The 27,500-nt window shown below is 43.7% G+C and overlaps 1 protein-coding gene across 1 annotated transcript in view; it reads left to right on the top strand.

The window, feature by feature from the left end:
* The first annotated feature begins 1,150 nt into the window (after positions 1-1,150).
* The window catches only part of TP53BP2 (tumor protein p53 binding protein 2), a 66,202-nt gene continuing 39,852 nt past the window's right edge, over positions 1,151-27,500 (top strand). The window contains exon 1 of the mRNA XM_068985917.1: positions 1,151-1,288. Within this exon, the coding sequence (XP_068842018.1) occupies positions 1,262-1,288 (27 nt within the window). The 5' untranslated portion in view covers positions 1,151-1,261. The remainder of the gene's footprint in view (positions 1,289-27,500) is intronic.

The raw sequence follows: 27,500 nt of genomic DNA, 5'->3' as shown, positions 1-27,500 counted from the left end.
CAGCTCTGCTGCTCTTTCAAAATGAGCCACTGCAATTCTCCTAGGCCTTCACCTGGCTCCCTGCAAAGGGAGCAGAGTGTCTGGCCATTTCCGAGACTGTCCTGAGGGTGTAACAAGCACCTTTCAGAGAGGAAATCCAGGACTTTTTAGAATAGCAGAAAAAGAAGCTCCTCGGAAAGCTTGCTTCAAACTTTTTTTGGTTTTAGTTACTTATTTTTATCGTGGTAAAACAAACAAAATCGATCATTTTAGTTATTTTTAAATGTTCGGGGTTTTGTTGTTTGTTTTTAGTTACAGAAAGTCACATAGAGTTCTAAACTAGAGTTTGGGCGATGTAGAAGAGAGGGAAGGCGACAGCCCGAGGACTCCTCCACCAGGAACTCTCGGAATGCGGTGCCGGTTGAGACGGCTCCGCCGATCTCCATTTTGCTGGGACCGGGCCGTCGCCTGAGCCTCCAGGGACATCAGCCGCTCCAGCCCCGCGGCTGGGTCCTCCCAGGAGCTACGGTCGCCTGGCTCCGGCCGAGGCCGGCGGCGGTGCCGCGGGGAGGAACCGTCCAGGTGCCGAGTTTCCGCCCAGGACTCAGCCCCCACTCCCCCCGCTTTCCTCCCACCCCGGCCCAGTTCGAAACTGCGGGAAAGTGACGGCCGCAGCAACCCGGGGGGTCGTCCGGCGCTTTCGTTATTTTGCCTTCCAGAGGCGGCCTCACAATCCCCGGCTCCTCCTGCGGGCGCGCGCGCGCTCCGGGGGCTCCGCCGCGCGCGCCCCCGGCAACTTGTCATCCCGAAGGCAAATAAAGGCGGCGCGGCCCCGCCGCCCCGGGCGCGCGCCCACCCCCGGCCTCCCTTCCGCCGCGGGCCCGCGCAGGCGCGCGCGGCCTCCCCTCCCCCACTCCGCCTCGCGCGCCGCGGGCGGGGCCCCGCGCGGGGGGCGGAGCCGGCGCGGGCTCGGCGGGGGCCAGGCCCGGGGATTAGTTGGTTTCGGAGCCGAGGAGGGAGCCCGGGCCGTGGCTAGCGCCGAGCAGACAAAGCCACGTACGGGGGGGGCCCGGCCGGAGGTGGGCACGGGGCTCGCTGGCGCCCCAGCCCGCACTGAGAGCTCTGAGGACCCGCACGCCGCCCCGCCACCCGCCACCTCTTTGCAACAGGTCCGCCGCCTTCGGGCGGCCTCCCTCTGCGCTCCCCTCCCCCGCACCGTGCGACCCCCACACTCCGGGGTGCCTCCTCTTGGCTCCCGGCCGTCATCTCGTCACCAGCTTCGATGCGGTTCGGGTCCAAAATGATGCCGGTAAGCGGACGGGCGGTAGGGGCCGGGACCGGAAGTGTGCGGGGTCGCGGGCAGGGGTCTGGTGCGCGTCTTCGTGCGGGTCCTGAGCAGAGCCCGGGGATGGCGGCGGCGGGGGGGACTGAGTCCGCGTCGCGGGTGGTCCGTGCATAGCTCACCTCCCGCGAGCGGCTCCATCCTCCAGACTCCCCACCCCACGCTCCCGCGTGCGGGATCGGGGATACCCTCACCGAGGGTAGGGGTCCCAGCAACTGCTCCCGAGGCGGTGCGGCAGCTACTCTAAACTTTTCTTTTTCTCTCTGGCTGGGTCCTGACTTTTTTTGCAGTTCGTGAAGGTCAAGAACAAGGGAACCGGGAATCTTATTTGGTTTGTCTTAAAAAAAAAACAAAAAACAACTTCAAGTTGGCGTGAAATACACATACCGAAAAGCGTACCTTTGTTTTTAGTTGAATTTCGATCTTGATGTCGGTGATGGCCAACTCACTCTTTTTATCTGGGAACTGATTTTAATAAATGCAGCCTCAAAGTTTTTGATAGCAGTAAAAACGCATTTGCCTGGCTCCCACCGTTTCCACAGCTTGTTTAGCGAGCCCTCGGAGAAGGTTAGTGCGTTCTTTATAGACTCCGTAGGCCTTCGAGGTGTCCACCAGGCCACACAAGTGAACAACAGGTTTGAGACATTTGAAATGCCCTTTTTCTTCAACGGTCGCAGAAGCTGGAGGGTTGCAGTGGCTTATGCAGATTTCAGTAGCGTGTTTCCTCAAGGAAATTGTACTTTACATTTCTGCCACTGAAGCAGGATTGATTATCTTGCAGTCCAGCGATGTTTTCTTATGGCTTCATTTGTGGAAACAAAGAAATGACTTTTCTTTTACTATTATAGAGTCTGTGGAATGAGTGAGGACAAATTTTGTGTATATGCAGTCACAGATGCAGAATATACTATCTTCTGGCCCCTTAGCTTGTGTTGTGGGAGGGTTTCTTAAACTTTCACATACTGGACACATTTGATTTATTGGTTTTGATAATTCAGTTTAGATGGTTTGGGATATTTTGTCCTGCCAGGATTCAGAGAATTTGAAAGTGTTAATAGCATTATGTGTCCTTTTTTAGTTTGATACCTGATTATGAAGTTAGGTTTGTGATGTGAATGACCAATATTTAAAACATGGAGAAGGGTGAGGGATTTTGTCATTAAAATGTTTTATTCCTTGTATTTACATTTCCTTGCCTAAAAATAACTTTTGCAGTTTGTGTGTGATTTTTTTTCCTTAAAAATAGGAGCAAGACAAGTGTTAGTTGTTGGCGGTATGATTTTCTTAAAGATCAGTTGTATGTTTAAGGTATTCTTTGGCCTTTATTAATGCTTATGAAAGTTTTCCTTCTTGCATACCAGATCATCACAATGTATAGAAAGTTATATAGCTCTTTAGGCTATTGCCTTTCCTAATGTCAGTAGAATCTTTTTTAAAAAAGATTTATTTGTCCTAGACTGTGCCGGGTCTTCCTTGCTGCAGGCAGACTTTGTCTAGTTGCCGGGAGCGAGGGCCACTCTTCGTTGTGGTGCACAGGCTTCTCATTGCAGTGACTTCCCTTGTTGTGGAGCACAGGCCCTGGAGTGCTGCCTCAGTAGCTGTGGCACATGGACTTTGCTGCTCCTTGGCATGTGGGATCTTCCTGGACCAGGGATCGAACCCATGGCCCCTGAATGGCAGGCAGATTCTTAACCATTGGGCCACCAAAGAAACCCTGTCAGTAGAATCTAACAGGACTCATGATGTGGTGGCATGTGCAGTATTTGCTCAGCTCCTACCTTTGTGACCATAGCCGTTTTTCTTTTTAGTGTTTTGTTTCACCATCTGTAAAATGGGGATTTTAGTAGTAGTACCTAGCTTTAGGATGTTTGAGAGGCTTAGAGTTATTGTTTATGAAACAGTGCCTCCTTGCCTCTCTTGGGATAATTGCTAGGTAAGAACTTCTCCTGAATTTGCAATGTTGGTTAGGTTAAACTGGAGATTCTTATACTTGGGACACATAAAAAATATGAAAAAAATTTCATTTATTAACCTCATGTTATATCTTTATCCTGTAATATTTGGGATATTTGAAAATAAGACTTTTCTTAAATATATCTCTTCTCTTTAGCTTTTAATATGAATTTTTATTCCATTGTCAAGTGAGGTTTTAAATTTATTACTTTGAAAAACTCTAACCAATTTATCAAAAAAAGCACTTTGCTTAATAGGGAAAAATGGATAGTCTCAGAATGTAGACAATTACCTTGATATGCTTTCTTGTTGGGGTGAAATGTACATAACATAAAAATGGCAGTTTTAACCATTTTTAATGTACAGTTCTGTGACATTAAGAGTACATTTTTAAAATTGCTTTTATAGGAATGCTGGAGATAACAACTTGCTATTTAGACTGCATTATATTAAAGTTGTGCAAATAAATTGTGTTCATGTGTTTTCTCACCAAATGGTAGAGAATCAAGTAAATTTCTTTCATGTGGGACATGAAGTGATAATTGGATCCCAAACCAGAAGAGGATGATGCATTTTAGTAGGCTAACTAAAAATAAGTAGGCAAGTGCTGATAATCACAGTAGAGATAATGATAGGGTACTGCAGAAAAGGGTGTAATAATTACACTCATTTTGAGATACCTGCCATAGTTGGTATGTCTGGTTCTGTGATATTTGCACAACTTGGTGAGGAGAAACTGATTACCCCTTCCTACTTGACACTGTATCTTTTTCTTCATTAAAGAAACCTCATTTGTAGTTTGACAGTCTGGCTGTTTAATGAGCCATTCTCATGTTGTATTATCACCTAAAGGGAAATCATCATTAAAAGCAACATTTCTCAGCTGTTTAACATTATTTCATATATCTTTTTTTATTACTTTTCATTTTCTGAAGCGTTGTATTCAAACAAGAATATTTTTATGAAAGAGCTTAGCTAACTCTAAAAGCATTCCCTGTTCTTTTTAGCTACAGTTTGATAAAAATTTGTTTGTACCTGCTGCTGAAAGGTGAATATAAAAAACCTGCTTACAGAACCATGCACAGTGTTCCACAGTGCATGTGGAAGGCCAGAGGACTTGAATTTGCCTGTCTCAGTGGTTGATGTCATATATGTGGCATTTCTATTCAGCTGTGATAGAAAATGAACTGTATCTGTGCTGTCCAGTGTGGTAGCCACCAGCCACCTGCAGCTACTGCGCTTAAAATGGGACTAATGAGACCAAGGAATTGAATTTTTTTTTTAAATTTAATTTTAATTACTTCTAAATAGCCACATATGCCTGGTGGCCACTGACTGTATCGACAGGGCAGTCAGTTTGATGAAGGGGCACAAAGGAGCGTTTTACATTTGAATCCCATATTTGCAGCCTCGCATTTACATTAATACTTTAAATGAAATTGTAATGGGTCGTTTATCCCTAATGACTTGGAGAATGGGTTTTCTGATTATTTAATTTAGTGTTCTGTTTAAATGAATTTCACCATAAAACCCTAATGTGGATAATATTTTGGAGAAAATAATAGCATATTTTAAAGAGCTCAGTTGAACTAATGATTTATTTTTAGGTTTATGGCATTTTATCTTTCGATGCTACAGAGGTATCATAATTATGCCTAGCTATTTCATTATGCTGTGAAATATCGTCTGATTACTAGAACTTATAATTTTGGAAGTCTGGGACCAAAAAAATGGGATATTGCAGTAGCTCCTTTAGAAGTCTGCTTTTCGGTCAGTTGGATTTTTGTATTTCTAAAGGCAGCTTAGTCAGCTCCCCAGCCTGAGAGCTTAACTTCTGCTGAAATACGTGTATTATTTTCATGTTTTAAAGTATTATTTATATTATATATTGGTTTTATTTGCACATACTTTCCCAAACTGAAATTGTGTTTTGAAATGACAAACCTTTCAAGTTATAGCATTGGAACATTGTATTATGATTATACCATGTTCTGAAAGAATTCCTGTTTGTTGTTGAGAAGTAACGTAGTCCATTAGCTTAGGTTTTATTGCAGAATAAAGTTTAAGGTAGGTTCTCTATAGAACTATAATTCTCAAAGGCTGTTAAACAGATCATCTATTTAAAAGAAAATGTGCAAAGTATCTCACATTTCCTGTGCTGTAGTGAAAGTTGTTTCTTGTGACTTATGCTACACTAATTAAAAGCCAAAAAGTATTTAACAATTTCTGTATTTTTACCTGTTTCAGAGAAACTGGATTTAGACTTTATAAAGAACTGTAGCACAATCATATACCTGCTTATATTTTAAAAATTAACTTAGGATTATCTGAGAGGGACACAGAGGGCCATTTATTCATACACTGCTTCTAGTAAGAACTGTTTTCTCTCCCTCTTTACGTTCCCTGCCCCCCAGCAGCAGATGGTAGAAACAAGAAAACAAAATCTCTCTTTTCTGGAGCTTTTAAGGAACACTGTGGACCTTTATCTCTTGGTAATCTACCATAGTGTGTGAGACTTCTTAAAAAGTCTTTCTAAAGTGAACTTAACACTGAGCCATTCTTGCAGCTCATGTGAGGTCCAGCCTCTTTATAGTTCAGATAGGGTAACAGTGTACCAATACACGTTGGTATGAGTTCCATCATGTACCATAAACCTCTGAATCAACCTGAATATTCATTGGAAGGACTGACGGTGAAGCTCCAGTACTTTGGCCACCTGATGTGAAGAGCCGACTCATTGGAAAAGACCCTGATGCTGGGAAAGATTGAGGGCAGGAGAAGGGGACAACAGAGGATGAGTTGGTTGGATGGCATCATCAACTCAATGGACATGAGTTTGAGTGCACTCCGAGAGACAGTGAAGGACAGGGAAGCCTGGCATGCTGCATTCCATGGGGTTGCAGAGTTAGACACGACTGAGCGATTAAACAACAGCTCTGTAAACCCCTCACCAGCCTTTTCTATTACAAGTACTGCAAAGAACATGAAGAGTGAGATAGAAGAATTCAGGAATCCAGAGAGTTCTTTTCAGCTCATGCCACTTTTTCAAGTCAAACATTATTTAAATATTTCTCTTTTTTCATGGTACTGAAGCAGGTACTGAACAGAACATTTTCTTTTAATCAGATGTCATTGAGAAAAGCAAAAACAGATGACCGACCTTGTGAGAGGTATACTTAGGCTGGAGTGGTAGGTGTGACAGTAAAACTTTTCATCTTGTTGGGGAGAGCTGAGAAGTCTTAGTCATTAGGAGAGCCTTCAGGAGCACTGAACATTAGGACGCAGTGATTCTGCATACTCTCTTATCAGAGGAAAACTCTCTTATCGAAGAAATGCAAATTCTCAGCATAGTTAGAGCCTGGGTAGGAAAAGTAGCTTCACAGACTCTGCGACTGTGGCCATTTTTAGCTTTTTTCTGCTTAAAATTTATCCAAACACAATGATTCATTTGGTTAATGGAACCAGATTTTCATTGGAAATCTTCACGGGACCAGTAAATACTGCATTTTCTCTTTTGAAGTGCGTGCTTCAGTGGTTGTTCTAGGAACAGATTTATGACTTAGTACTATTTATTTAAATTTCAAACATTTCAACCAGAAATCCTTAAGACACAAGTTTAGAAAAGTAATAGAAAATCATAAGGAGTAAACTATTGTAAAATATTACTTTAAACTACTAGTGGTAATAATAAGAAATGGTCCAGACAGTGTACTAATCTTCCATAGTGGAAAGAATAATTTCTCTGTCAGCCAGTATGGTTGAAAGTCCCATGCTTTTATTTTCCACCCGGGGTGGAGAGGGAGCTTCTGCTGGAACCCCTTGTGTGCCCAACACCTGCCCCTCTGTTGGGCTGCTCATCTCAGATAATCCCTTTTTGACCCTGTAAAGCAAGGCTTCCCTCTTCTCATGTAACAGATAAAGAATTTGAAGCCCAGAGGGTTTTAGTAATTTACCCTGGGTCACTTGGCAGAATGAGATGCCAACCAGGTCCACTTGTGAAGAAATGTTCTAGAATGTTTCTATATACTTATCAAGACAGTAGTCATGGTATTCTTTTGGCTAATGACAACTTCAAATACTGCTTTACAGAGCATAACTCTTAATTATTTTTGACTTTGAGGGAAACAGAGTTATCTTGCCATATGTAAATCGAGACTGGGTGAGAAATTTTGTAAATGGTTCTCTTATCAAGTTTCGACTGATGTGGAGCTGACCTCACCCTGTGCAAAGGAAATGGCTTAGTGACTATTATTTTTTTTTCTACCTTTAATGCTTCTATAGAGATCTCAGCTCTTTCACATCATCTGGGAAAGAGAAGGGGTGTAATGATTCCTTTTTTTTTTTTTCTTCTTTCTTTAAAACAAATGCCTTTTGTCTGAGGGGTATTGGATAATCTTGCTTTTGATGGTGTGTTTCAACAGGGTGTGAAAGTTGTGCGGTAGGAGAGTAAGGAGAGTGGAATGGGTGGTTAAGAGGCACGGAGGGCAGGGAACTTGAGAGGCTGCTGTGAGGTTGCCGTCCTTGTTGTGCAGTCATTTCCAGGGTCTTGAGAGGTGAATCTGTGACTTAGAGGAATGCCCACTGCTGGCACAATCTCCAGATGAGGGCGAAGTGACAGCATCTCCCCTTGCTGCCCCAGGGTGGTGTGTATAGTGAGGAAGAGTGATTCCATTTAACAGATGAATTTATTGGAAATACACTGGGGACTGGTATGGAATGAAATCATATTAAATCAGTGATCTTCCTTCTTCCTCATTAACTTGCAGATTGTTTTGGATGGCCTTTTGGGGACAAACATCTGTTCAATAAGTGTGTAATGAGCATGCACTATATTCCAGGCACTGTTCTAAGTGCCGTGGATACAGGAAAGAAGATGACAGTTTTCAAGGAGCTTACCTTCCCTGGAGCTTAGTGGGAGGCTTGGAGCGGGGAGGATATGGAAAGTAGAAACCAAACAAAAGGAGAGTTATGTAGGATTTAAACAGCATGCGACTCGGATGGCTGCTGTAGATTGGTGGTCAGGGAAGTGACATCTTGGCTGAGACCTGTGCAGATTTGTGGCAGGAGCAAAAAGCTATGACAAACCTAGACAGCGTATTAAAAAGCAGAGACATTACTTTGCTGACAAAGATCCGTATAGTCAAAGCTATGATTTTTCCAGTAGTTATGTATGGATGTGAGAGTTGGACCATAATGAAGGCTGAGTGCCAAAGAATTGATGCTTTTGAACTGTAATACTGGAGAGGACTCTTGAGAGTCCCTTGAACTGCAGAGAGATCAAACAAGTCCATCCTAAAGGAAATCAACCCTGAGTATTCATTGGAAGGACTGATGCTGAAGCTGAAGATCCAATATTTTGGCTACCTGATGCGAACTGACTCATTGGAAAAGACCCTGATGCTGGGAAAGATTGAGGGCAGGAGGAGAAGGGGATGACAGCGGCTGAGATGGGTGGATGGTATCATTGACTCAACGGACATGATTTTGAGCAAACCCCGAGAGATAGTGATAGGGAAGCCTGGCGTGCTGCAGTCCATGGGGTTGCAGAGTCGAACATGACTTAGTGACTGAACAACAACGTATCAAGTAGGCAGAATTCCCAGGGGCTGGTGCGAAGGCCTGGAGGAAGCAAGGGGGACTGTGAGGCCGGAGCTTAGTGGTTGGGAGCTAGTGATCGGAGCGGAGGTAGAGAAGTGCAGCGTGTAGGCTTTCCTGGGCCAGGGTGAAGAGTTTAGTTGGAAGGGATGTGACAGCCCCTGGAAAAGTTCTAAGGAGTAAAAGTGACGTAAATGGAGAGATTAGAAAAGAGGCCTCCATTGCTGTGTGAGAACAGATTGTCAAGGTGCCACAGCCAAAGAACTGGGAAAGGCGGGGGGAGCCTGACATCCCTCGTGGTAGGAAGACAACGGAAAACCACCAAAGATGGCTAAAAGCTTTATCATATACTGTGAGGGCCAGCAGTTAGTGTGCACTTGCGGTGAACTCAGTCCATGCAGTGTGTGACTTGCTCTAGGTGTTCAGAAGCCCCAGGGATGAGAGAAGGGTTGATCTTACCCCAGGCTTGGGCATAAGATGAGGACAGGGATGGGTAGGGTTACTCCACGTCACAAGCTCCTCCTGCGAGACTCAAGAGAAACCAGACTTGTAACATCCAGAGCTTTAGAGAAAGCCTGTCGCTGTGTGTGCACATCAGTTCCTTGCGGATGCCTTAACCCTACAAGTATTTTACAACAACTGTGCCTTCCACCCCGTGATCTTCTACTTTGGAAGCTTCAAGTGCTTTCACCTACAAGTTCCTTCACTTAATAAAAAAAAAAATCAGTGGTATTCTTCATTTTATTGACAGAGATACAGAACAGCCAATGACCTAGGAAATTGAAATCAGAGCTGACTTAAATTCTAGAAAGGGTCTCTTCCTGCCAGTGTTTTTCTGAACTACAGCAATATCTAGTTGCTAACTGCTAGCTATTGATAATTTGTGACATGTAGGTTATTACTGGGTTTCCCTGGTGGCTCTGATGGTTAAGAATCTGCCTGCAATAGGGAGACCTGGGTTCGATTCCTGGGTTGGGAAGATCCCCTGGAAGAGGGCACGGCAACCCACTCTAGTATTCTTGCCTGGAGAATCCCCATGGACAGAGAAGTCTGGTGGGCTACAGTCCACGGAGTCACAAAGAGTCAGACACGACTGAGCGACTAAGCACAGCACAGGCTATTATTATTATTATTTTTCTTGTAATTTGTTGATCTGGAAAAGGGGACTATTTTGGATACTAATTTTATTTTAAAGTTAAATAGGATCCTTTCTCTGGTAGGTTTTGATCGCTGCTTTCCGTCGCTAAGAGATTCCATCCGTTCTTCCATTTTCTCCCATGACAGTTTCATCGCTATATCCTCCTCTAGCCCCTGGTACTCTTCTTCTGTGTCACCCCTTTCCTGTCTGGAAGGGGTGATCCTCTCCTTATTTATCTTCGTACCTTTACTGTCCTTCACCCCGTCAGTCCATCTCCACACTGCTTCCACAGTGATCTGAGATAGCATCTATCGCTTCCCCTGTCCAGAATTCTTCAAGACTGACTTGTATTACCTATAGCATACCAACGTAATCTCCTTGCTAAGTCACTTCAGTCATGTCCGACTCTGTGCGACCCCATAGTCGGCAGCCCACCAGGCTCCCCCATCCCTGGGATCCTCCAGGCAAGAACACTGGAGTGGGTTGCCATTTCCTTCTCCAATGCATGAAAGTGAAAAGTGAAAGTGAAGTCACTCAGTCATGTCTGACTCTTAGTGACCCCATGGACGGCAGCCTACCAGACTCCTCCGTCCATGGGATTTTCCAGGCAAGAGTACTGGAGTGGGGTGCCACTGCCTTCTCCCATAATCTCCTTAGCTAGATCCAAAGTTTCCTTATCATCTGGCCTAGTGGATTTCAGCCTTTTTTGTGTCCAGATACACTTGAAGAATATTTGGGCTCTCAGTGGGGAAGGGAGGTGATTGAAAGACTCAAAACATGAAGCAAGTCAGCACTTCACACCCAGCACCCGCCGCAGAGGGAAAGTAAGTGGTGTGTGTGCTTCGTGCCTGTCTGAAGGGCAGCCCTCTTCACCCTGCTGAGCCGGCCTGCCTTCAGGATTGCAGAGCAGTCGGGGAAGAAGATCTGCTCACCGCCTCCTTCATGCTCCCAAGGGACGCTGTGTTAGGCCTCTTGGTGGGGCCTGATGATCTGTTTTCCTCTAGCTGGCAGTGAGTTGCTCCTGCTTGTATATTGACGTCCATCACCTGCTCTGTGCCGTCTGACCAGGCCGTGATTGTCAGTGTGAAATGAGTCGTGTATGTCCCGAGTTTCTGCAGCACGGCTGTGACTCAGGGGTTAAGGGGTGACCTGTTCCTTCTGTCTGACCTCCCACCTTCCTGTTTCAGCAGTTCCAGGGCTGCGTGATGGCAGCACGCCGGGTTTCCTCGCACCGCTGTGCCTTCACACGCGCCATTTTTCTGCCTGGACAGCCCTCTTCCTGCTTGTCTGACTCATCCTATCCTTTTGGGTTCAGTAGTATTCCTTGAGAGGGGTGTGGTTTTTTTTTCCTGTTCTCACTGGACGTCACCTGAACCTCCACCAGGAAGTTCTCCTGTTGGGTCACATGTTTGCGGGGCCCTGTGGCACTTTGTGCGGCTTGAGGGTGTGGCCCATCCTCTAGGCTTTGTGTTTCTAACACTGAGCACAGTGTTTGACACACAGCGGCATTTAATAAGTGTTGTTCGGGTGAATGAATGTTCTTCTTTTTAATTTTCCTTGGGGTGGGCAGTGCTTGCCCATTTGAATATATGTCCATTGTTGGGAGAAGTTTCACAGAGGTGAAATCTTTGAACACAGAGGACCTCTTCCGTAGCAGACTGCCAGGTAAAGGGAAAGAGCTAGAAGCAGTGGATTGGTTGTACTCAGGCCATCCTGCATGGATCTTAAAAATACGGTGCTTGCAGGGAGCTCTGCTCTAGGGAACTTTTCCCATGGGTCTGTAATGACCTGTATGAAAAAAGAATCTCAAAAAGAGTGGATATGTGTGTATATATAACAGATTCACTTTGCTGTACACCTGAAACTAATACAACATGGGAAATCAACTATACTCCAATAAAAATTGTTTAAAAATACAATGCTTAGTGAATAAAAGCAAAAGATAAAATGAAGTCTGTAATGGTGCCTTTGTGTAAAATAAGACATGCTCCTAAGATAGCAGTGCTCAGCTTAGAAGAAAGCATACCAGGCAACATGAAGCTTATACAGAAGGGTTGAGGTAGGGATGGAGAATTAACTAGTCAAGGATATTTATTTAGTTCTTTTATTTTGTTGTTTGTTTATGGCAGACATTGAAAGCAAAGTAGCTTCAAGTGAGCGACTTTGATAGATATTTTGGAATTTGAAATCTTGCCTAAATCAGGCTTCTGGCATAGTTGAAAAGGAGAGAAAAGATTTCTTAGGTTATCCTAAAGTAAGCAGAATGCTTTGTTTTCTTCCCTTGAGACGTGGTCTGGCTCTGAGAAAACTCACTTTGAAGTTACACCACGAGGTCACATATAAATGCTTCTTATGCCTGATGACGTGAACACACTGTTCACATCTGTTTCCTGTTCACAGTCCCGTCGTCCGGGGAACTTTGAGTGTCTGAGCCACAGTATCGGTTCAGTTGAACAATCACATATTCAGATTGGCTGTGTGTCAGACAGATACTGAGATTGTGTTTTTCGGGGGAGGAGAAAAACTGAAAGGAAGCATTTGAGGACCAGAACTTCTGTACCAAAGGAATTTATAGACCAGTAAGACAGATAAGACCGGGATCCGGACAACTGTGGTGTGAACAGTCGTCTGAGAAGCAGAGAGAAAGCGTCCTTCTGGCTGGAGGTGTGTGTCTGTGGGAGGGACAGGGCTGGAGGCAATTTTATGGTTTTGAATTATTCCAGAAAGCTTTTTGAGGTTTCTCATTTGGTGATTTGAGGCTGTGACTGTGGAGCAGATAACTTCTATGTTTTAGGTCCTTATATTTCTTATAATTGATTGGAAATTTCTTATAATTGATTGGAAATTCCTTGAAATTAAAAATATGCAAAGATAAAATACCGCTGTATATGAATCTGATTTTTTTTTAAATTGAAGTATAGTCGATGTACAGGTAAGTTACAGGTTTAAAAGTCTGTGAAGTTTTGATTGTCACTGGGTTAACCATTAACATTTTAACAGTTAATAGACACTATACAGGTCAATATGCACTGCTGTTAAGTACTGGTGAAAGAACTCATGCTGTAGTTCATTTACCCAGAAATTTAGTCTCATGTTACATCTCTGCTTATAAGCCCCAATGCAGTGGTTCTCAAACTTCAGTGGGATTGCTGGGCCCTACCTCAAGGTTTTCTGATTCAGGGGGTCTAGGTGGGGGCCTGAGACTTTTGTTTCTGGCAAGTTCCCAGGCGATGCTGATACTGTTGGTCTGGGGACCATGCTTTGAGAACTGCTCTAGTGATGTCCCTTATTCTTCAGCCTGCGTCCCTTATACTTGACCTCAAGGCCCTACATCAGCTGTTTACCTGTCCGTCCTTGTTCATATGTGCCTATATTCCTGATACACTGGCCTTTTTAGTGGTCACGGCACAGACCAGGCCTGTTCCCATCTCAGGGCTGTTGCCCGGAATGTCTTCCCTGGATGTTTCAAGAGGCCGGCTCCTTCAGCCTGCGCCTCCCTCAAACGTGCTTAGCCACGTCCTGCCATCAGCTGCATCTTTCTCTATCACATCACCTTTTATTGTGCTCATTTATCAGCCTCTTCTCTCTGCCCTGAAGAATGCAGGCTTTCCCATTCACTGTGGGTGAATGAAAGATGTTGAAATCAACAAGAAGATGGGATTGAGAGGAAACCAAACCAGGAGCTCCTTTTGAATGACTGACGTTAATGAGGGAAGACTCTATGTCTCAGGGGAGGTGACTGCTCTCTGCTTCTGTAGATGAAGTAGTTATGTAATCAGACATCTTAAACCAGCTATTTTTCAGTATGTAATGAATTTTTTTTCTGCTGTTAAAGTGACCACTTCATATTTACTGTGTCATTTTTCTCAGAATGGTAGTTGTCTCAGAAAATGGTTGTGTACTCTAGATGATCCTGAATGAATGGCTAGGAAATACCGTGTGTGGTGAACTTTTGTAACTGTTGAAATTTGTGTCATTGATTTCTAGATTCTACTCATTTGGTCTAGTGACTGAAGAAATAGTTTATGATATAAAGAAGTCCTTTGAATGCGATTTTATGGTTTTTCTTTCTTTATAACGAATCCTTTCTATTTAAGAATTTTATTTAATTTTATTTAAAAAACTTTTTGGCCACACCATGTGGCATGCAGAATCTTAGTTCACTGATGAGAGCTGGAATCTGTGCCCCCTGCTGTGGAAGCATGGAGTCTTTTTTTTTTTTTCTTTTAATTTATTTTTTAATTGGAGGAAAATTGCTTTACAATGTTGTGTTGGTTTTTGCCATATGACAGCAGACATCAGCTATAATTACACATATATCACCTCCCTCTTGAGCCATCCTCCTCTCCGCGCATCCCATCCCTCTGGTCATCACAGAGCACCAGCCTGGGGTCCCTGTGTAACAGCTTTTCACCAGCTATCTGTTTTACACGTGATAGTGTATATATGTTGATGCTGCTTTCTCTGTTCATCCTGCTCTCTCTTTCCCCTCCTGCGTCCATGAGTCCATTCTCTACATCTGTGTCTCCTCCATTCCTTCCCTGTGGATAGGTTCATCAATACCATTTTTCTAGATTCCATATATATATGTGTTGATATACAATATTTGGTTTTCTTTTTCTGACTGACTTCACTCTGTATAACAGACTCTAGGTTCATCCACCTCACTAGAACTGACTCAAAGTGGTTCCTTCTGTGGCTGAGTGTAATATTCCATTGTTATATGTACCACTTGTTCTTTATCCATTCATCTCTAGAAGGACATCGAGGTTGAGAATTGAGGAATCTTAACCACTGAACTGACAGGGAAGTCCTGGATTTCTCTTTAAATAACTCACAGGTCTGATAGAAACTGATTGGCTGATGTTTGAAGTATTCCGTGAGCAAAAGGCGGTACATTTAGTGAATACGTGGTATACTTAGTGTAGCAGTAGGTTTAAATATCGTTGATCTTTAATGGAACATTAGTAGATGTGACCCATGGTAATTGATGAAGGTTTTATAAAGCCGTTTAATGGCCTCAGGAGTAAGCTCTGGGCAGGAGAGAAGGCACATAATAAGCTTCTGTCAGCAGTGATCATAGCGGTAGCAAGGTTGGACCGATCATCAGGGAGGCTGGAGAGTGTCTCTGAGGGGAAGGACTCAAAGACTTAGTGTCCCCGCTGCTCCTGAGGGAGACGTCACGGAGACCTCTGTCGGGATGCCCACTGAACTACTGCGGAGAGGCAGCAGGGTCGTCCAGGCTGGGGTGGCTGGGCAGCACACCCCCTGCAGAAGGAGGCAGCCCAGCCCACCCTTGGGATGGACGAAGTCCAAGTCAGGGAGCCAAGCAAGTCGACTCGTGTTCTTGGTTCGTGGCCCCTGGAGCAGAGTTACCACAGGAGCAGACAGCGAGGTCTCTGAGGAGCAGGAGGCTGAAAATGCTGGAAGATTGGAATGATCTGCATCTCATTTCTGACCCCTTTCTCGGGTTGGAAGCCAGAGTTGGGCTGAATGGCTCTGTATGTTTGAGAGACTGAAAGAAGCTTTGGTTGTTGTTGGTGTTTCTTAGTCCCTTTCTATGTATGTTACTGTTAAGAGAGATGTTTTTCTTGACCAGGTTATAGGAAGCCTAGTAGCAGCATCTTCTTCTAGAAGGTAGTCTGGGGTCTTCCTTCCTTCATTTCATTTCTGTCTCCATAGGGGAATTATTAAATACAAAAATCATCTTGACTTTTCTCTAATCTCACTACTAACATTATTATCTGGTTGTCCCTATGGTAAGTTTCCTGTGAGTTGTAAGATTGGGGAGGATTTAAGTCACTGTTTTTATAGATTGTTCATTTTCCTCTAAAGGACAAATTTTTTTCTCATATATGAATATATATATATATTTTTCCCCCCTTAGGTAAACCTAAGTGATTTGAGATTTTATAAATCAAAACTCTGACGCTTTTATTGCAAAGCTTAAATTCCTTTCTATGAGAAGGAACATCCTAACTCTTAGTTCTATTTTTCTTTCTGTGAAACTTCACATGGTTTTTCAGTCAAAGGAATAAATTTAGCCTCTGACACAAAGTAAATCTCTTATAAATGCCCTGGTCAGTTTTTTTTTTTTTTTTTTTAATTTCTTTTTGGAAAAGTCTTCCAAATTTTAATCTGAGGTAATTCCTCTTTGAAATGAGTCATCCTTGTATTAATAGCATAACTTTATAGTTACATTGCATACATGTCCTGTTAAAATGGAACTCTTAAAAATAAATCTTTGATCTCTTCTTTTTTAATGAAAATTGTCAGTGACTTTGGATTTTTGGAAGGGCAAGCGTTCTTCAGACATGACTTGGGCATGAATTACTGTGCAGAGCGTGTGGGGAGGCCTGGTGCAACTTAATGTAATGGTATTTGATCTTTCCCTGAATCTTTCTCTTCAGATTGATCACTTTAAGAATCAAATCTTATTTACTATTTTTAGGGAAATATTTTCACATTATCACAGTTCGTATTGTGTTATGTATACTTCTAAATTGTACATTATTGTACAACTATATTAACGTTGATATTTAAACAAATTTAAAGTGACGTCTATACCTGATCTCATGATACCAGATTTCTCTTATGTATTCTGTACAAGACACTTCCTGTGCCTATATGTTTAACTTTTATTTTTTGGCTGTGCCATGCAGCAGGTGGGATTTTAGTTCCTTAACCCAGAATCAAACCTGAGCCCCCTGCAGTGAAAGTGGAGTCTTAACCCCTGGACCACCAGGGAAGTCCTATCCATATGTTTTAAATGGTTAAAATCTACAACTTAATATTACTAGTTTGTAACCTTATCTTACCATTTTCTAACACTGTACTTACAGTAGTTGGTACCTGGGTCATAGTCCTTCCAGCAACTACCCTTCCATGCTTAACTTATTGGATGTTAGTTTCCTATCTTACTGTTTATAGCTCCAACACCACAGTGAAAAATCTTCAGCCATTTACAGGTTTTCTTCATTTCAGTTATTTCTGTAAGAGTAATTCATGGGGTATACATAAATTTATGGGTTTTTATAACATGATACACTTTACTTTCCAAGTGTGATTTTTAACAATTTTTAGTACCATCATTATATCTTTGAATGAATCAGTCTCATCTCTGTTGGATCTTACCTTTTAATCACAGACTGATTTAATAGTTTTAAGTGATGCCTCATTGTTTTAATTTGCATTTATCCTTCCCACTCCGTGTTTTACCTTTCATATTGCCCTATGGTCTGTCCCTGAGAGCCTCTGCTCCTAAATATATATTAAATTTGGTGCTTACTGTTTTTTTAAAAACATGAAGTTCTTGATGTGCAAGTTGGGAAGAAGGGAGCAGTTCACGTCTCTGTCAATGGGAAGGGCTGACCTGGCATCAGGGGAAGAAAAGCCGTCTCTTTTGTTCCATCCAAGCTAGACTCAGCATTTTCAGATACCCCAGCAATTTATCGTTCTCACAGCTGCAGGTTCAGCTGTAAAAGCTGTTGTGTTGTTTTGATCTGATTATTGCTGTGCTCGTGATGAAAATAACTTACGTCACAAGTTCCCAGGAATACATTTGTGAGTCAGTGAGAATAACCAAGTTTCTCACAGTAGCCTCCCAGGCGATTTGACTCCAGGAAACTCCATTCTCCTTTCTTCCTTATGGGAAAGGATCTAAGGGAGTCATCTTTGTTTTCTTGAGAATATGGTGTTTTCAAAAATCTAAGGAGTCAGGAAAAGATGGCATTTTTAGAAGTAAGGTTACTATAGATTATTATTTTTCTTTTTTATTATTTCCTTATGCATGCATGCTTGCTAAGCCGTTTCAGTTGTGTCCAACTCTTTGTGACCTTGTGGACTGTAGCTGGCCAGGCTCCTCTGTCCATGGGATTCTCCAGGCAAGAATGCTGGAGTGGCTTGCCATGCCCTGCTTCAGGGGGTCTTCCCTACCCAGGGATCCAGCTCACCTCTCTACTGTCTCCTCCGTTGGTAGGCAGGTTCTTTAGCCCTGGTGCCATCTGGGAGACCCAGAATTTCTTTCTTTATGCTTGCCATTAATTTATGCCTGTTTGCTGAAACCTCAGTCTGCCTCAGATCACATTCATCTTTCTCCTTTCTGAATTTTCATTTTACTTACAGCCCCACTCATGTAATTTGGTACTGCTCCTGCTAAGTCGCTTCAGTTGTGTCCGACTCTGTGCAACCCCACAAGCGGCAGCCCACCAGGCTCCCCCGTCCCTGGGATTCTCCAGGCAAGAACACTGGAGTGGGTTGCCGTTTCCTTCTCCAATGCATGAAAGTGAAAGTGAAGTCACTCAGTCGTGTCCGACTCTTAGCAACCCCATGGACTGCAGCCCACCAGGCTCCTCCGTCCATGGGATTTTCCAGGCAAGAGTACTGGAGTGGGATGCCGTTTGGTTCTTAATTTGGTATTAAGGTTTTTTCATGAGTGGATTTTGTTTCCCTGAAGAGATTTTTATACCTGTCACATAGTAAGCATGTAGCAGGCATTTAAAATTGTGATGTAATTCATATACTATAAAATTCACCCTATAAAGTATGTAATTCAGTGTTTTTTTTGTTTTGTTTTTGTTTTTAGTATGTTCACAGTGTTAACCACTGGTAATTCCAGAACATTTTCATCACCTTAGAGAAAAGCATCCTCTAGGGTTACACACTATTCCCCCTCCCCCCAACCCCTGGTAAACATTAATATACTTTTAGTCTCTATGGATTTGAATATTGTGGTGGTTCTTTTTGTGCCTGACTTCTGTCACTTAGTATAGTGTTCTCAGAGTTCCTCTGTGTAGAATGCATCAGTACCTTATTCCTTTTATGGCTGAATAATATTTTACTCTAATGCAGTGGATGTTTAAGATGTATTTCTTTTGTGTGTGTGTATGTGTGTGTGTATTTGCAGGCTCAGTAATTGCGGCACATGGGCTTAGTTGCCTCACAGCACATGATACCTTAGTTCCCCTGACAAGGGATCAAACCTGTGTCCCCTGCACTGGAAGGTGGATTCTTAACCACTGGACCACGAGAGAAGTTCCAAGATATATTTCTTGATTGTTAGATTTTAGTCCCTGGCTAAAGTTGAGGCAGTATGGTGACCCTAGAAAACAACATTGTCAGACAGATACTTGCCATATATATCACATAGCAAGGGCCAGGTAATAAAAATGTTTGCCTTATTAATTTAATTATTGATTCTTTATCAGTTTTATTATCCAAGTGATGTTTAATCATTCTAGAAAGTTTAAGCATAGATAAGTCCCCGCAAATTCATTTCGTAATCTTACCACCAAACATTACTACTGTTAATTTGGTGAGGTCTTTTTTTGTTTGTTTGTACTACATGTCTGTGTACACGTATTATATTTTTCCATTTGTATAGTGAAATATGGTGAATACTGTTTTGTAACAAAACAGCACATACCTGAGACATTCTTGAAAGTTTCGCTTTTTGTGCTTTTTCCTTCTGAAATGTTTTGGTAGTAGATGCTGAAAAGTTCTCTAAGATTTAGCCGTTTTATTTTTTATCATTAAAGATCATGAATTTTTGGCCAAAATTATTGTTTTCAGAAGGACTTCGTTGATAGAGTAGGTTAAAATTTTTTTCTTTAGTAAGTTTTCAACATGCTGATAAAACTGCCTCATCAAAATGAAATAAAAACAGCTTCATCTTTTGTTTTATTTTTTAGGGAATTAAATTACACTTCGAAGAGTGATCTTTTGTAGCACAGTCCACTTAGGAAACAAAGATAAAAAGAAAGTACAGTATTAAGAGCCTGTGTGCCTACTTTTTCTCAGGTTAGCATGATAGGTTAGTTTAACTAGCCTTTTCTTTTGACTTGACTTGCTTTTCTTTATATTTAAGGAATATGTATATTCTTTCCCAGTATGGTTTATCCCAGGAGATAAACCTGGAATATGGTTTATCTCTGTGCTCTAAGGAGGACCTTGCTCTCCATCCCTTCTAAGTGTGATAGTTTGAATCTACTGACCCTGAACTCCCAGTCCATCCCTCTTCTCCCACCCAGGTTAGCAACAACATCTTTTTATGTTGTGGTTGTTCCTTTTCCAAATAAAGTAAGAAGAGGAAAGATATTCATTGAGAAAATGCCTGATTTACTCCCTCTGTAAAATTTGGAACATTTATGAATTATCACAGTAAAGCCTATAATTGTGGGCGGATTATGATGAAAAGATTTTAAATTATAAGTGGTATATAAATGCAAGGGGACATACTTAATGTCTATAAATTTAAGATGGGTGAAATGAGTTTAAATTGTTTATTTCAAGTGACGCGATGCCTTTTTGTTCTAATGGAAATTTTCTAGGGAGAAATGTGGCAGTTATAGGTTTCATGGCCACCAGGTGCAGCTGGGGCTGGTGGGTGGTCCCTCCCTCCCACCCCTTCTCTGGGATGGTCAGGAAGACACCTGTCCTCGGCTGCCCATCAGCTGTCACGCAGTCACGGCTCAAAGCCACCTCTTCCCAGCTGTATTGTTGTCACTGTGCTGTGGTGTCCAATTAAGAAATTGTCAAACTTGATAAACTATCTTTGTAACCTAAAAAGTAAGATAATCGCTACAGCAAAGAAAGTGAGTGAAAATGGGACTGTGCTGGTTTAGCCAAGGTGAGCATGAAGGATTTGTGGGTTCTCCAGACATAGATTGCCCCTGGGCAGTGAGTACTGGCCTAGGAGTAGACAGTGGCTAGAGATACAGAGTCGGCATCATCAGCAGCATTCCCCCCTTGACTGAATCAGCCCCTCCGTTAAAATGCTCTGTAAAAACTCCGTGTTGAAATAAAGAAGAAACAAAGCGCTGCTTTTACTCTGTCGTCTTCCATCTGTGGCTCCATATTCTCCACCTTTTTTTTTTTTTTTTTGACTGCACCATGCAGTATATGGGATCTTAGTTCCCCGACCAGGGATCGACGTGCCCCCTGCACTGAAAATGCTGAGTTTTAACCACTGGCCTGCCAGGGAACTCCCTGTTTTCTCCATCTTTCTGTTCTGAGCCTCTGCATCCTTCCCTTGGGCTCTTAGCCTGTCTCACACAGGCCTTCGACCTCATTCCTCAGACAACACTGGTCAAGGCATCCAGCAGCCTCCGTCTTGTGCAGCCTGGAGAACTGTCCTCATTCTCATTTCTAAGATCGCTTAGCTTTATTTGACTTAGCTGAGACACTGCTTTGCATGGCCTCTGGGATTCCACACTCCTTTGTGTTTCTTTCCATTTTTTATGGATGGATCTTTTCTAATCCTTTACTGGGTCCCTGTCCTCTATGGGACTTCTGGATGAGGCCCCAGTCCTGTGGGCCCTTCCCTAATCTGTTCCTCCTTCCTCATAGTAAATGACACCACTGTTTACTCTGTTGCTTAGACACCAGATCTATGTTCATTCAATTTCAATGGTTGCATCCCACATTCTGTCCATTAGGCAAGTATGTTGACTCTACCTTCAAAATATTGCAGTCCAGCCATTTTTCACCACTTGCTGTTACCTGCAGTCTGTGCTACAATTATCTCTCATTTTATGTGCTGCATGTGTGCGTGCTAAGCCCCTCCAGTCGTGTCCGACTCTGTGACCCTATGGACTGTATCCCACCAGACTCCTCTGTCTGTGGGATTCTCCAGGCAAGAATACTGGAGTCAGCTGCCATACCCTCCTCCAGGGGAATCTTCCAGACCCAGGGATCGAACCCATATCCTTATGTCTCCTGCATTGGTAGATGAGTTCTTTACCGCTGAGCCATCAGTGAAGCCCCTTTATGTGCTACATTTCCTCTTAATTGGTCTTCCATGCCTGCCTCTCTGTGGTCTATTCATACAGTAGCCAGAGTAATTAAAAAAAAAAAAAAATGACTTCAGTACTCTGTTGAAAATCCTCCAGTGACTTCTTTTTTAAAAAGTTGAGAGATGATTTACATAACACCATTTTGAAGTATCCAATTCACTGGATTTTAGTATGTTTACAAGGTGGTACAACTATCACCACTAATTCCAGAACATTCTCATCACCTCTAAAAGAAGCCCTGTACTTGTTAGCAATCAGTCCCCCAGCCCCTGGCAACCACTAATCTAATCTTTTTGTCTCTAATGATTGGTCTCCAATGGCCTCTTAGATTAAAATCCAGATTCCTTGCTCCAGCCTTTGTGGGTCTTTGAACAATGGTTCTCGGTTTGCAGTTTCCAGAGCCACAGTATCAGCATCTCAAGGGAGCTTCTTAGAAATGCAGAATCTCTGTCCCCACCCCTGGTCTACTGAATCAGAGTCTCTGAGGGTGGGGCCTTGCCATCTGTGATGAATAACCCTCTGTTTGCACCACAGTTTGAGGACTCTGTGGCTTCTATGCATGATCTAGTCTCTGAGTTAATCTCCTATAATCCTTTCCTCTTGCTCACTCTGTCCGAGTGACCTTCCTCTTCCACAAATGTGACAAGCTTGATTCCTCCTTGGGGTCTTGACATTTGTTCTTCCCTCTGCTTGGGTTATTCTTTTCCTGCACCTCGTGTTCTCATTCTGTTTAGATTGTGGCTCAGGAGCCCTCTCTCACCATAGAGGGGTTGAAATCATTGAGTTTGCGGACGGAGCGGGGAAGCATCTTTTGCTTGCCTGTTTCCACCCTGCTTTGTGCCCCAGGAAGTTGACTTCTATAAAGGCATCAGTAGCCTCCCTTTCCATCCGACTTCTAGTTGGGTTTGTCCAGTGAGGAGGGGTAGCATGGATGACCTAATAAGAAGGAAGGAGCCAGGTTGGGGTATTTATTCCCCTGGAGTGGCTGTGTCCCTCTCCACACAGCGCTCTCTGTCTCTCGTTCCGTACCGTGTGTGCTGTAGTGGCTACTTAATAAAGATTATGTCTATATTAGAATTTAAACCATAAAATAGATAGCCTATAAATCTTGCATGAATGAAAAGAATGTCGAAACAGAAGTAGGATGGCACAGCATGATACAAACTGAAGAGGAGAGGACACTAACTTCTGTCAGAGTGTATAGCTGTGCTGTATACTGCCTTCTATCAATACCTTTGGGAAACTTACTGTGAAAATAAATCAGAGGTGAATCTGTCACGTGCAGTAACAGCTGAGGTGTTTATTCATTCCTAAACACACACTTACTGTGTTTGTTACAAACCAGGCACAGTTCAAGGTACTAAGGATGCCATATTGAACAGACAGAACCCTGGACCTCATGGACCGTCCGTTCTAGCAGGGAAGACAGTAAAAGCAAGTGAAATAAATATAATCCATATGTTGGTCACTGTGCCAGGAGAGAGAGGAGGTGGGGAGGTGCATGTGTGCGCATGTGCATATGTGGGTGCACACATGTGCGTGTTGAGGGTGGTGGTGGGATTTTAGGCAGGATGACCAGGGAAAGCCTCCCCGGGAAGAAGTGGTTGTATCAAGACCCAGGGAGATGAGCGGCAGGCCGTGCTGGCACACAGGGAACATTTGTTGGGGAAGGTCATCAAGAAGACGTGACTGCAGGCTCAACCTGCAAGCTGGCCCAGGCACTTGGAGGCCATTCACCCGCTTTCCTGTCCTTGGAACATGCCCTCCGCCTGCCTGCTGTCCCAGGCTCAAGCTGCCCAAGGATGCAGGCTGGAGACTGAACCCAGGGGGACCCTCTCCATAAGCTTTTACCACGCTGCTGGGCAGGGGTCGGGGAGCCACTGGCCCTGTAGTCCCCAAGAGCAGTCTCCTGAGCAAGCTGCCTTGCTTCCAGAAAGGCCAGTTGCCAGTCTGGAGTGGGCTGCCTGCCTTCCGTCTCTCCCTGCCCTCCGTGCCTGGCGCCAGTTTCAGAGTCCACCCCGGAAGCTCTGAGGTTTTGAACCAACAACATGGCAGTCAGGAACAGGATGCGCAGGCTCCAGGGGGTGGGAGCCAAGGAGGATGCTCGTGGCGCCGAGCTTGGAGAAGGTCAGAAGGCCGTGAGGACTAGAGAGGGAGTGGGGACAGGTGGTCCCAGGACAGTTCATCCAAATGACACTCCTGCTTTTCTCTCATCCCTTGCCTGCTGCTACCATAATCTCAGAGTGGAGCAAGCCTGGTTTTCCTCCTGAATTTGCTATGAATTGTTCATTTCACACCCCTGCGGCCCCCATACCCCTACATTCAGGCACCAGATCCAGTCTTTCTGTTGAATCTGTTCTTTCCCCCTCTGTCCGTTGCCTTCATTCAGGTCCTCACTGAATTGCTACCTTCCAGGTTGTGGACTGTTGTGAAGAAGTTGGCTCTTGCTGTGACACCCAGTAAACACCCGAACTAAATGGCAGCTCTCAGGGAACTTAGGACTCTTATTTTGAAGACCAGGAGGCTGGGATTCAGAGAGGTGACATTACTTCCCTAATAATGATTAACAAGTCTGGGGTAAGAACCCAGATCTCCCACCTGGGCGTCAGGAGCAGCTCACCTTGCCGGCCTGGCCTTGGGGCACCCAGCTCAGAACGGTCACTCCAGAGCTGTCTTCAGGCGTGCCTGAATGGGGTCCACTTGCCACTCACACCAGTGTTAATCCTGTGGGGTTTTGGGGGGAAAGTGCAGTGATCTTAGAACACGTTTCTCATCCTTCATATCTATAATTTGTACTTTTAAATAAACGAAGCCGTTGTCTTCTAAAAAGTAATCCAAGTTTGGTTGTGTGCTTAGTCGCTCAGTCATGGTCGACTCTTTGTGACCCCGTGGACTGTAGCCCACCAGGCTCCTCTGTCCATGGGGATTCTCCAGGCAAGAATACTGGAGTGGACTGCCTTGCCCTCCTGGGGATTTTTACTGGTGTTAAATAGAGCATTTCCTAATACTCTTCTGCTATAAGGAACAGCTGAAAGAGTAGAGGACGGGTGAAAAACAGAATTGTACTCTCATCCTCTCATTTTAGTAGGCAGTATAAAGACTCTTTATAAATGAGTCTTTTGCTTCATTTATAGAGAAAGTAATATCTGCTCTGCTTATCTGAGAGTTGATGTAAGTTTCTGAGCTAATGTGTGTGAAAGGACTTTTTAAGATGACGTTTACCAGGTAAGGTGCTTTTATCTCAGGAAATAACCTCTTATTTGTTGATACAATATGTGTTTTGTATATATGGGTACTGAGTCGCTCAGTTGTGTCCGACTCTGTGATCCTTTGGACAGTAGCCCACCAGGCTCCTCTGTTCATGGGATTTTCCAGGCAAGAATATTGGAGTGGATTGCCATTTCCTCCTCCAGGGGATCTTCCTGACCCAGGGATCGAACTCTCATCTCCTGTGTCTCCTGCATTGAAGGCAGATTCTTCACCTGCTGAGTCATTGGGAAAGCCTGTTTTGTGTATATACAGTATATTAAATATTTCTATAATTTGATAAATGCCTCTTAGTCTCATATTTACAATGAAAACAGTTCCTGTGTTTGAAGTGTTAAACTTCAGAGAAAATTCTGATGTGGGTAGGGAGTATTGAGGAGGAATACTCTTTAATACTAAAGTGTAGACTAGTTACACTGGTTACATGTGCTGTATATGTATCGGAGTCGCACCAGGGTGGAAACCTGTGTTCATTTTGTGTAACAGTTTTAACGTGCTGCCTTGTTGGCTGAGTTGAGGCCTAGAACGATGTATCTTTATGTAGCGCAGTTTATCAGAATGTGAAGAACCTGATACAATTAGCTTGAAAGCTTCTGAACTCATGCTGACGAATTTTGCAGTTTTTTGTTTTCATACTTTTTTTTTTGGATAGCATCCACTGTAAAATTTGTTTCTGAGTTGCCTTCTAGCTGTAATGGGTTCCTGTCTGTTTTCCACTTTGGGGGGTTCCTTTCTGTGTTATACATGTTTCTGTGAGTTAAGAGCTTCAGTTGCAGGAAGTGGAGACCTGGCTTACCTTGGGAAAGCATAGTTTTACTGCAGGGAGGAGCAGGGAAGCCCCGTGGGGCAGAGCCCACTGACCTAGGGGGGCCTCCTTCTCTCTTGAGTGTTCTTTACCCCTTACTCAAGCCAGATCCTTGAGGCGGCCAGTCTGCTGTTTTAGCCAGTTTCCATCATCATCCCTGGTCAGGTGCTGCCTCTCTCCTGCTGCCCCCCCCCCCCCCCCCCAAAAAGAAGAGCCTAATGCAACTCTCACTTCTGGGGTAGTGGGAGAGAGGTTTATGCTGGGTGAGACACCACGTGACTGAGGGCAGGCACTGTGGCTTGTATGATATTCTTGTGTCATTGCGATCACAGTGCAGATCCTACTCATTCTGCCTCTAAAACAAACAAACAAAATATTTGTTTGGCTGCGCCAGTTCTTAGTTGGAGTGCAGGGGATCTCCATCTTCTTTTTGGCATGTGAGATCTCTGGTTGTGGCATGTGAACTCTTATTTGCGGGGTGTGGGATCTAGTTCTCTGGCCAGGGATTGAACCCAGGACTCCTCCTTTGAGAGCTTGGAATGTTAGCCACTAGACCACCAGGGAAATCCCCTTCTGTTCTGTTATAGCCTTAGAACCCAGACTCCTGCAGTGTTTGGCTTAGTCTCATTAATTCTTTTTATAGAATGTATACTGGTCCATCAAGTTCATGTTTCAAAGCTTTTGCATTTTCTTTCTTTGATAACAGTTATTTTCACAGAATATAAAGCTCACAGTGGAATGACACTTTCAAATTGTCTGGGTTTTGTTTACTTGTTTTAATCCTGATACACATTAATCTGCCCAGAGTAAGTCCTCACTGAATGAATGAGCTTGTGGGTTTGCTGACTTGTGTTGTCATCACAAGTTGTTTGTTTGTTCGCTCAGTTTTCTTCAGTGCTAGGAATTAACAATGGTTGTTTTTTGTTTGGTTGTTTTTTTGTTTTGTTATTTGATAGGTGTGAACACTTGAATTCTTAAGTGAAGTGAAGTCACTCAGTCGTGTCCGACTCTTTGCGACCCCATGGACTGTAGCCTACTACGCTCCTCCGTCCATGGGATTTTCCAGGCAAGAGTCCTGAAGTGTGGGTTGCCATTTCCTTCTTGAGAGGATCTTCCTAACCCAGGGATTGAACCCAGGTCTCCCGCACTGTAGGCAGACGCAGTGTTTTTAAGATACAGCATCTGTTTTTATCGTGAGGAAGACTGAGTTTTAGATTGAAATCTTCTTCTGGTCTGAGTGTTTATATACCAGGTCATCTCAGCTTTAGCACGACAGCCATTCATTTCTACTTACAGCTTATTGATGAATACTTAAGCTTTTTAAAGATAATTTTGTTTATTTATTTTTATGTTTGGCTGTGCTGGGTCTTTGTGGCTGCACGGGCTTTTCTCTGGTTGCAGTGAGCAGGGGTTACTCTCGAGTTGCCGTGAGCGGGCTTCTCACTGGGGTGGCTTCTCTTGTGGAGCACGGGCTCTAGAGTGTGTGGGCTTCAGCAGCTGTGGCCTGTGGGCTCTAGAGCACAGGCTCTATAGTTACGCTTGGGGTTAGTTGCTCTGAGGCATGTGGGATCTTCCTGGATCCAGAATTGACAAGCGGATGCTTTACCACTGAGCCATCACTGACTTATG

This window comes from Capricornis sumatraensis, chromosome 14 (assembly GCF_032405125.1).
Source record: "Capricornis sumatraensis isolate serow.1 chromosome 14, serow.2, whole genome shotgun sequence".
NCBI lineage: Eukaryota > Metazoa > Chordata > Mammalia > Artiodactyla > Bovidae > Capricornis > Capricornis sumatraensis.
The sequence above is the reverse complement of the archived record's forward strand: the minus strand, read 5'-3'. Positions and strand labels throughout refer to the sequence as shown.